Raw genomic sequence first — 11742 nt, 5'->3', positions numbered from 1 at the left:
TCAGTAAGTTCATTTGCAGTCCTCTAAAGAGCTATTTTATAGAAAAAGGTAAAAATAAAATTTTTTAATAAACTTGGAGAAATGCGCAGCAAGGAACGGGTAAGATTGGATTAGCCGCGAGTCCGTATTTAATTTATTATAAATTTTTAAGAGCAAAAATGTAAAATCCGATTGTTTGGAAAACTGCTTTTTTATATAAAGAATATATTTAAAAAATTCACGAAGTTATGTCATTCATTTTATAAAATATCTTGACGATAAGATTTTCACTAGATTCATAAAGAGCAGAGGAAATTTTCGTGGTAACATACTGATTGCTTGACAGGGAGAGAGATCATTCTGCCTTTGTCTCTCTTGCATTTGAAAACTTGAGTCCAAGTCCATCTGGTATAATCATTTTTTTATAATATATTGGAATATATAAAAATTATTTAAAAAATATATTTTTTTAAAGGCGATTCTTAAGAATTTTTCAATATTGAAAATATTTTTCAATTATTTTACAACTACAACATTATAAATGCAAAATAATTTCATAAATAAATTAATCCAGTATTTTCTATATTTGAAGTATTCTTCAGTTAATTGTCTTTACAAAAAAATATATTTTAATAATTTTTAGATATTCCAATATATTATTAAAAAAGAAAAAGTGTTAATACCGATAGATTGAATAATTTTCACGGTGACAGACTGAACACTTTTGCACTCAGCCATTATGTACTTTTCTTTCATGCTTATTTATATAGCAGATATTAATATCAATATAATTGAAAAGTAATTAAGTAATACATATTTATTAGTCTATATATTTACGACATGTTCTACAATAGACTAGAATTAATAGTAGTTCTCTCCTTGTCTCTCTATTGCGAGGACGATATGTAAAGTCCATAAAAAATATAAAGTATAAAAAGCAATCAATTACTAAACCTAATAAAAGTCCGTGTTTTACATTCTGTCCATTAGTTTACTCTTCGAATTATTTTATTATTATATTATGTATCATTACAATTTGGAAACATATATGTAATTTTTGATATTATTTGCATATACAGGGTGATTCAAAACAACCGTTTGTCCTTAAAATGTCGTATTCCTGACTCAATTCTAAGACGATTTTTCCTTTGCCAAAATTTTATCCGAAGCTTAGTTTTTGAAATATAAAAAGAAATAGTTAGCGAATTACAGCACGAGTACGGGCGGTAATCAGGAGCGGCGCAACACATTATCCGACGCGGGCGATTACGTGGGCGCTCGAAGCGATCAGCTGTTTGTTACACGCGGCGTTTTGTGTGTGTGTGTGTGTGTGTGTGTGTGTGTACGCGTATACACACACACACACACACACACACTCTCTCTCTCTCTCTCTCTCTCTCTCTCACTGATTCTTACCTTGTAGAGATGTTTGATGTCCTTTGACGAATAATTGTTGCCTGACTGGATACAATCCGATATTGACACACTGTGACACACTGCATAATGAAATCATTTTTTTGTAATAAATTCTATTGACACTTTGACTCACGCACTTGATTAAAAATTATTGTAATAAATAACTGATTACAAATTACAACACATAATCACAATCTCAGAGAATTTTTTCTTAGAATTTGCCCTGAAAATTGTGGTAATCGTAGGATAATATTGTATGGAAAAAATTTTATTAGAATTCCTCTAATTAATATTTATCACATTCAAAATAATAATATCTATCACAATAAAATATGAAACATGTTTTATTAATTTTACTAAACCGTAAAGTAAAATTAATGAAATATATTTTATATTTTATTGTGATAAATATTATTATTTTTAATGTGATAATTATTAATCAGAGAAATTCTAATAAAATTCTTTCCATACCATATTCTCTTACAATTACTATAACTTTTAGGGTAAATTCTAAGAGAAAATTCTCTCAGTGTTTTGATTAATTATTAAAAATTACTTGTAAAAACGCGCGGCGCGCACAGCACACGTTACTCGATGCGGACGGCAATAGTTTACACGGCAAGGACACGACAATCATAATCACAATCTAAGAGAATTTTCTCTTAGAATTTACCTAGAAAATTATGGTAATCGTAGGACATTATGATGTGGAAAGAATTTTATTAGAATTTCTCTACTATTTATCATATTAAAAATAATAATATGTATCACAAGAAAATATAAAATATTGTAGGCATTTTTTATAAAGACGTTAACCGACGATGAGATTAGCTGATTTACGTGTTTTGTTTGTCGACCTCGTGCCGGGTACTTATTTATTTGTAATATTTATTATTGAAAGCGTTCTGAGCGATCCTTTGTTTGTCGAGAAAACCGAAAACACAGTTCTGCGCGATGAACGAAGGTAATTCTGATTGATCCGATGTTTCGGGTAGGGAAGGTTTTAACACCGGGTATAAATATGCCGACTTTTTGGGAATCGAGACAGATCATTGTTGAGAACATCATCTTCGGAGCGTTTTATCGAGACACAAGCACGCATTCTCTCACGAACCGGCAGAAGATCTTTAATATCGAGGCGACAGGAAGGAAGATAGAATAGAAACGGGACTTGGACAGCGAAGACGTTTTCGACTCGCAATAAACATATATATATATCTTCCGAACCTGACTTCTTTTCCTGATTCAACTAAATTCATCCGGCCTTCTCCTGCATTCCTACATTTTAATAATCAATAATTAATTGATCGATTCGATATTCGATATGGTATAAAAGATACGGCTACAGTAGAGTGTAAAAGATACGCCTACAGTTTATCAGAAGTGGGATCGAGGCGTTGCACCCGGTTTCGCGAATTCGGCCTGAGAGAGGCGATTCGGGAGTTCGCGATACGCGTCGAGTGTGGGACGCGCGGGTTGAGACGATCAACGCATAGTGGTCTTTGGGTTGCGCGAGTGTCGGGGACATCGCGGAGTGCCCGAGGAACCGATCGAGCAGATCTGAGGGACGGTGGCGGAGTCGATGCAGCCGAGTGATTTCACCATCGCTGAGATGAAGGAGGCTCTTCGCGAGAAAGGACTGACCTTGGGAGGGTCGAAAGCCGAGCTCATCCAGCGCCTGAATACCAACGATTCAGGCGTATGGGCGAGATTAAGCGAGCAACGGAGGCAGGAGAGATATTCGGATGGCATCCCGGCTTCAGGAGGTGTGCGTTCACCCAGTGAACAGGGTGACGCCATGGAGATGGAGACCGTGGACGATACGCCGAGACGAGGAGACCGAGTGAGGATGACGACGCCGGAACGGAGAGAGCAGGACGACGCGACGCAGGCAGAACTCTTATTACTGCGTCGAGAGCGAGAAATTTTGGAGAGAGAGCGACAGTTGCTCCAAAGAGAAATAGAGATGATGAGGAGTGCAGCCTCGACACCGACGATAACGAACGGCAGCGTCATTTCTGCGTTCGGCGGTGTGAGAGGAATCAAGGAGCTGCTGCCTGAGTTTGACGCGACGGACAGCACCTTTTGGAGATGGAGGCAGCAGTTGGAGCTGCTGAGACGCACGTATCAGCTGGACGAGAATTCGACGAGAGTGTTGATTAGCTCTCGGTTGAAAGGCCGTGCGTTGACCTGGTTTTACTCAAAGGCCGAGTATGTGACGCTGGACCTGGAGGACCTTCTGCGAGAGATGGAGTCGATGTTCGACCTGCGGCCGGGAAAGCTGACACTGAGGAGAGAATTCGAGGCTCGTGTGTGGAAAGGAGACGAGCAGTTTTGCGATTATTACCACGAAAAGGTGATTCTCGCAAATCGCGTACCAATCGCGGAAGACGAACTCCTCGATTACATCATCGAAGGAGTGACGGATCCCCGGCTGCAGAGTCAGGCGCGCCTGATGAACTTCCAATCTGGAAGAGAGCTATTGAAGGCGTTCGAGAAGGTGGTTCGAGGGAATCCAAAGAGACCAGACGTCCGGCCAGGGAGAGACGGAGCGAGGACGACCAGCGGAGGAAGAGCAGAGACGGCGACGCGGGGAGACTCGACGGGGTGCTATAAGTGTTGCGAAACGGGACATACCGCGGCTCAGTGTGTGCGACCGCAAGCGAAGCGGGTGTGTTATGTGTGCGAATCTCCGAATCATTTCGCCAGAGAATGTCCAAAGCGAAATCGGTCCGCGGCGTCGGAAACGCCGAACAGCGTTGCGCAAACTACTTCGATGAACGTCGTGCAACCGGTTGCATTATTAAAGCCATATACAATCACTGTAAAAATTATAACTGAAAACGAGAATAAAGGTTTTGACAATTACGTGGTGGACGCAATCATAGATTCGGGTTCTCCGATCAGTTTAGTTAAAAGCGATATAATTCAGGGCGATTCACGTCTGCTCGAGAACGAGAGCATCGATCAATTTTGCGGAATCAACGGCTCGCGGTTAAATATCGACGGCATCGCTCACGCTGACTTAGAGGTAAGAGGCGTGCGTTTAGAAATGAAATTTTACACGGTGCCCCATAGTACGATGGCGTATAGCGTATTACTCGGTCGGGATTTCCTGAATTGTCCGTCGCTGCGTGTAACATTAGGGCGAGATTTTGAAATTACAAACGCGGAAGAAGCGCGCGTTAGTCAAATGATGCATATTGAATGCGACGACAATGTGGTATATTCGAGCGAAAAAGTGAAAATTAATCCGGCGGTTGATGAAGATACCACCGAAAAGATCTGCGAGGTCTACGAATCTCATGGTTTGAGTAGTCTTCGAGCGGAGAAGTGCGTGCCGGATCTCGAGAGGGTTATCGCATTAAAACACGAACGACCGAGCGATGAGAGTATAGAGTCTGCGTTGAATGATCCGGTGCCATGTAACATCAGGGACGTACATAGGTTCGTCGGACTCGCGAGTCATTTTCATCGATCTATGCCGAGATTTTTATTGGTGGCAAAATCATTGTACGATCTTATTCGAAAAAACTCTGTTTTCAAGTTTGGGCGTCACCTGTTTGTCGTCATCGACGTGTTCGCTAAATTTATCCGGCTCTACCCGCGTAAGTCAACAGCATCGGAGGAATCGGTAGAGTATCTCTTTAAATATTTCTGCGCGTATGGTAAATCGAGACATTCAATTTCGAACAGAGGAACTTGTGTCAAATCTGACATATTTGAGAGATATTTGGGATCCGGTGCTATAGAGCACGTATCCATTGCTGTAGGCACGCCGCGGGCAAACGGACAGGTGGACAATATGATAGAATGATAATTCCGATGGTGAAAAAATTGAGCAGCGAGGTGATGCGAGCGATCTATTACGCGATCCAATTAAGGTGAGCGATTATCCGTAGCGCGACCTCGACGCGAGATAAACCTCAGACAAATATTGACGAAGCGCAAAAGAAAAAAACGAGATGTGATATAATTTGCGACGGATCAAATGCACCCGTATATTCGAGCATGATTATGTATTATTTGGTAAAGGAATTTTATTTATTGCGTATTGTAATTTTGGTAATAACGTTGACCGGGACGGTCAAAAAGTTAGGATGGCCGAGCTGTAGGCATTTTTTATAAAGACGTTAACCGACGATGAGATTAGCTGATTTACGTGTTTTGTTTGTCGACCTCGTGCCGGGTACTTATTTATTTGTAATATTTATTATTGAAAGCGTTCTGAGCGATCCTTTGTTTGTCGAGAAAACCGAAAACACAGTTCTGCGCGATGAACGAAGGTAATTCTGATTGGTCCGATGTTTCGGGTAGGGAAGGTTTTAACACCGGGTATAAATATGCCGACTTTTTGGGAATCGAGACAGATCATTGTTGAGAACATCATCTTCGGAGCGTTTTATCGAGACACAAGCACGCATTCTCTCACGAACCGGCAGAAGATCTTTAATATCGAGGCGACAGGAAGGAAGATAGAATAGAAACGGGACTTGGACAGCGAAGACGTTTTCGACTCGCAATAAACATATATATATATCTTCCGAACCTGACTTCTTTTCCTGATTCAACTAAATTCATCCGGCCTTCTCCTGCATTCCTACATTTTAATAATCAATAATTAATTGATCGATTCGATATTCGATATGGTATAAAAGATACGGCTACAGTAGAGTGTAAAAGATACGCCTACAATATGTTTGATTAATTTTACTATACAGTTTAGTAAAATTAATCACACATATTTCATATTTTATTGTGATAGATATTATTTTTAATGTGATAAATATTAATCAGAGAAATTTTAATAAAATTCTTTTCATACCGTATTGTCTCACAATTACCATAACTTTTAGGGTAAATTTTAAGAGAAAATTCTCTCAGTGTACCGATTAATTATTAAAAATTACTTGTAAAAAGGCACACGTTACTCGATGCGGACGACAATTGTTTACACGGCAAGGACACGACAACAGACTGCGGCGACGGACGACGCGACGCGTCGCGACGCTTCCGACACGTCTAGACGATAACAATCACGCGGCGTTGCCGAACATGTGATTGACGCGAGACATGTATTAAAACGTATAATAATTATGTTATTAAAAAAGGCATATTATAACGTATTATAATTTTTTACGTTATAATACATTTTTTTTAATGACTTAACATTATCCGCCCGTTTTGCCCTTTCTCTTTAAGCGAGACGTGAGAAAAATAATTATGTTTTGCGAACAAGATGTTCCATGTATAAATGTATTGGTCGCTCTGAAAAGAGCGGATTGACTTTGGTCGCTCTGAAAAGAGCGGATTGACTTTGGTCGCTCTGAAAAGAGCGGATTAACTTTGGTCGCTCTGAAAAGAGCGGATTAATTTATAATAGGTGCTCAAAATGACCACCATCCATCCTTATGCAAGCTCTCATGCGTTTAAATAAATTTAATTGCACGTTCTCCATTACTTCCTCTCTCTTCGATATTCCAAATTACATATCGCAATCTGGTTTCTAAGTCGTCGACGTCCTCGGGAAGCGTTTTGTATATTGATTCCTTACAGTATCCCCATAAAAAGAAATCAAGAGGATTAAGGTCCGGGGATCTTGCGGGCCAACGTATCGGGCCATACCGACCCATCCAACGTCCAGGAAACTGCTCGTTCAAGTAGTTTGTTACAATCCTGGCGTTGTGTGGTCCAGCAGCGTCTTGTTGAAAGAACATTTTATTTCTTTCAAATAGTGGCACTTCTTCTAAAAAATCGGGCAGATTTTCTTTCAAAAGTTCCACGTACGTCTGGCCAGTTAAAATATCTGGTAGAATAACGGGCCCAAGTATTTGGGTACCCATTATTCCAGCCCAGATATTTATTTTCCAACGTACTTGAAAATTTTTGAGCCGCGTTACTCTGGGATTTTCTTCGCTCCAATAATGCATATTGTGCGAGTTAAAAATACCTTCTTGTGTGAATAGTGTCACTGAATATCACACGGGAAGAAAATCTGGGATCTCGATCCACTTGTCTCAAAAAATTTTCGCAAAATGTTCTTCTTGCCTGATAATCTTCAGCTCGTAAATGTTGCACGCGTGTATAATGAAACGCGTGCAACTTTTCTTCTTTGAGCGTTCTTTGTACCGTCGAGTAAGAAAAGTTGTGTTCTCGAGCAACCACTCGAATACTCGTTTCAGGATTATCTTCGAAAGCACGTACAATTCGCTCCGTATTTCGCAAATTTCTTGCATTGCGATTTCTTCCAGTATCGTGTTTATCCGGAAGGACACTGCCAGTCTCGTGTAATCTCTGAGCTGCTCGAAGTATAACAGGAGCCGATGGATGTCTTGCTTGATTTGGATATAATTCGGCGTATCTTCTTGCAGCTACGTGATACTGCCCATGACACTCGCCGAGTGCCATTAGCATATCGTAATATTCTTCGTTTGTGTACGCTGCCATATCGTCCTCTTAACTCTTGTATTATTGTTTGCATTATCAATCTTCATTTAATTTATACAATCCGCGGGGTGTCGCGATTTCCCCCTCCACGCCTTCCGCGTCAAATAGCGGCACGCGATACCCGCGACAGCGGCCACCCGCGAATCGTATAAATATAAGATGCAGATCGACAATGCAATCAATCATCAATCGGCTCCCGTCATACGAAGAACTCAGAGACAAAACGAGACTGGCAGCGTCCTTTCGAGCAAACAAGAAAAAAAGTTGCACGCATTTCATTACACACGCGTGCAACATTTACGACCAGAAAATTATCAAGACGAACGTTTTGCGAAAATTTTCTGAAAAAAGTAAATCGTTTCCCGAAGACGCTTCCCGAGGACGTCGACGACTTAGAAACCAGATTGCGATATGTAATTTGGAATATCGAAGAGGAAGTAATGGAGAACGTGCAATTAAATTTATTTAAACGCATGAGAGCTTGCATAAGGATGGATGGTGGTCATTTTGAGCACCTATTAAAATTAATCCGCTCTTTTCAGAGCGACCAAAGTTAATCCGCTCTTTTCAGAGCGACCAAAGTCAATCCGCTCTTTTCAGAGCGACCAAAGTCAATCCGCTCTTTTCAGAGCGACCAATACATTTATACATGGAACATCTTGTTCGCAAAACATAATTATTTTTCTCACGTCTCGCTTAAAAAGAAAGGGCAAAACGGGCGGATAATGTTAAGTCATTAAAAAAAATGTATTATAACGTAAAAAATTATAATACGTTATAATATGCCTTTTTTAATAACATAATTATTATACGTTTTAATACATGTCTCGCGTCAATCACATGTTCGGCAACGCCGCGTGATTGTTATCGTCTAGACATGTCGCGAAGCGTCGCGACGCGTCGCGTCGTCCGTCGCCGCAGTCTGTTGTCGTGTCCTTGCCGTGTAAACAATTGTCGTCCGCATCGAGTAACGTGTGCCTTTTTACAAGTAATTTTTAATAATTAATCGGTACACTGAGAGGAGAATTTTCTCTTAAAATTTACCCTAAAAGTTATGGTAATTGTGAGACAATACGGTATGAAAAGAATTTTATTAAAATTTCTCTGATTAATATTTATCACATTAAAAATAATATCTATCACAATAAAATATGAAATATGTGTGATTAATTTTACTAAACTGTATAGTAAAATTAATCAAACATATTTTATATTTTCTTGTGATACATATTATTATTTTTAATATGATAAATAGTAGAGAAATTCTAATAAAATTCTTTCCACATCATAATGTCCTACGATTACCATAATTTTCTAGGTAAATTCTAAGAGAAAATTCTCTTAGATTGTGATTATTGTGACAACATTACATATGTTTTGGACGAATTCAACAATTATAACGATAGACTACAATTTACATTGGAAAAGGAGGATAATCGTTGTATAAGCTTTTTAGACATAATGATCAAAGTAATAGATAACAAAATTTATTTAGATTGGTATCACAGAAAGACATTCTCAGGTAGATTACTTTCATTTTTTTCAAATCATCCGACTTGTCATAAAATAGGAACAATTTATAACTTGGTAGATAGAGCTTTATTACCATCACATCCGCAATTTCACAAAAAAAATATAGAGAAAGCTATTAACATTTTGCTATCCAACGGTTATCCTCTTGATCTAATTTTCACAGAAATAAAACGCAGATTAAAAAATCTCTCAACTAAGAAATTTAACAAGCCTAATAATAACAATATAACAGATACTAATAATACTAATACTAACATTAAATATTTTGTCATACCATATATAGAATCAATATCTGAGAAAGTTGCTTCAGCAATAAGAAGACCTGACGTAGTGGTAGGATATCGTTGCATTAAAAAATTAAATGACTTCATAAGAGTTCAAAAGGACAAAAATAATTGCCCCACGAATTCTAACGTTATTTACAAATTGAATTGCAACGATTGTGACGCCACATATGTCGGACAGACAAAAAGACAGTTAGGAACGAGACTTAAAGAACATAAAAATAATATTAAATTAGACTCTGCTAGACATTCGGTTATCATGGAACACATTCTAAACGAACAACATACATTTGACTGGGACAATATTAAAATTATGGAACATGAAAAGAATTACCATAAAAGACTAATATCTGAAATGATCCACATTAAAGAACAGAAAAATGGAATTAATTTAAATACAGACACCGAATTGTTAGACAGTAGTTATTTTGACATACTTAAAAAATTTGCTGAATCATAATTTAGAAAAAACATTGGTAATAAATAAATACATCACGCTCTCTATTTTGACATTTGGTATTCAGACTTCGCAACACACACTTGAAATATCGGGGAAAAGGACTTGTTAAAACGATAATGTAAGTTGAAAGATTTTTTAATATTTTCTGACATTGATTTAATTCGCGTATTATATCCGTAGCATGCTCAAATGTCGCATAACTTGGCATCTCAGACCAATCGCCTTGCATATCTATTGGTCAACAGCGAAGAATCGTTTCAATTTTATATTTTAATATTTAACTAACTTTGTATTTTTAACATCTAACTTTATATTTTAATATTTAATTTTTATGTATTGATAAAGACTGTAGTGCAGTCGAAACGTTTACAATTTATATCGATTCTGTAACGGAATGTTAATTTAATGATTTAACTATTAATAAAAAAATTTTTACATCTTATTTATTTGCTCGTTTAGTTGGCCTACTATATTTGATTGTTTAATTTTGTTTAATTTATACGAGCCTTTCATTAATTAATTGTAATGTATTTATCTCTCAATTTTTCGGTAATAAAATCTTTGTGGCAGATTCAGCTGTTTCTATAAGTTCTAGAGGCGTAGATGGTCTTGTGAACACTCGTTTCTTTTATCTATTTTATCCTTTTTGAATAATGAAGGTTATAACGAATTGACGTTTTGTCTTGCATGAACTTTGTTACGTTCAAGTTTGTTATGTCAGTCGAGAAATGGTAAAACAAAAACAAGGTTTTTTACGCACTAGTGCAAAAAAGTAACTCATATTACCGCACTAGTGTGGTAAAGTAAATCATAAAAATGCTTTTCTCGCACTAGTATGATAAAGTAAGACATACATTGAAGATACACTCGTTGAGAAATAAGCCATTTTCCACGCTAAACAGCAATCGAAAATCGAACTTTTGCAACAAGTATTGCAAAAAGATTTTTAAAAAAACAATTTTTTTAAAAAAAGTTCAAGCTTTAACACCAAAGACTTTGTAATTTTTTTTACACACGTCGTAGGTCGGCAAAGTAGGCAGAAAATTTCTAATTTTATCCAAGTCGTAGTTTTCTGCGTGTAAAAATGATCAAACTAACAGAAATTTTAAAAAATTGGGAGCTTATTTATATAAAGTAGAGATTTCAAACATAAAACCTTTTTTGAAATTTGAATTTCGTTCATTTTTAACGAAGTTACAGCTGATTGAATTTTAACTATTTTTTAAGGAAAATTTAAGCATTCCTCTAATTTTTTTTATTAGTGTATTTTAATTCAGATTTACAATGGATTAATTACATAGGTCGACAAATTTTAAAACTCATAGATTAGACTAACAAGGGAACCATCACAAGAGTCCGACACCTATTTGATTTTCCTTGAAATATGTTATAAAGTATACAAATTTAAGGTACACGTATTTTTTTATACCTGCCCAATCGAAAGTTTAGGGAGTGATTCACCCTTATGAAAAAATGAATTTTTTCTTTTATAAAGAGAAAACTAAATTATTTAGAAATAATAAAGAAAACTAAATTGGCCGAACATTTATGATACTTCTTCCAGTTGAGTGTTTCTTATAGAGGGAGGTATGTGTGTTTGTATCACATTTTTAACAAAATTGA

At 37.1% G+C, this 11742-nt stretch overlaps 1 protein-coding gene and 1 long non-coding RNA gene across 2 annotated transcripts; both read left to right on the top strand.

Annotated features, from left to right (window-relative positions):
* The first annotated feature begins 2189 nt into the window (after positions 1 to 2189).
* LOC146721722 (uncharacterized) lies at positions 2190 to 2621 on the top strand. The gene is made up of 2 exons (XR_014925535.1): positions 2190 to 2359; positions 2444 to 2621. It is a non-coding gene; the product is annotated as an uncharacterized LOC146721722 (long non-coding RNA).
* Positions 2622 to 2959: 338 nt separating this feature from the next.
* LOC146721721 (uncharacterized) lies at positions 2960 to 4907 on the top strand. The gene is given in 2 exon segments (XM_085486358.1): positions 2960 to 4717; positions 4719 to 4907. Coding segments are annotated over 2 exon segments (1785 nt in total). The 5' UTR covers positions 2960 to 2977; the 3' UTR covers positions 4764 to 4907.
* The last annotated feature ends 6835 nt before the right edge of the window (positions 4908 to 11742 follow it).

This window comes from Nylanderia fulva, unplaced genomic scaffold, assembly GCF_048542155.1.
Source record: "Nylanderia fulva isolate GAGA-0341 unplaced genomic scaffold, ASM4854215v1 Scaffold424, whole genome shotgun sequence".
Lineage (NCBI taxonomy): Eukaryota > Metazoa > Arthropoda > Insecta > Hymenoptera > Formicidae > Nylanderia > Nylanderia fulva.
Note: the sequence above shows the minus strand (reverse complement) of the source record. Positions and strands in the feature narration are given on the sequence as shown.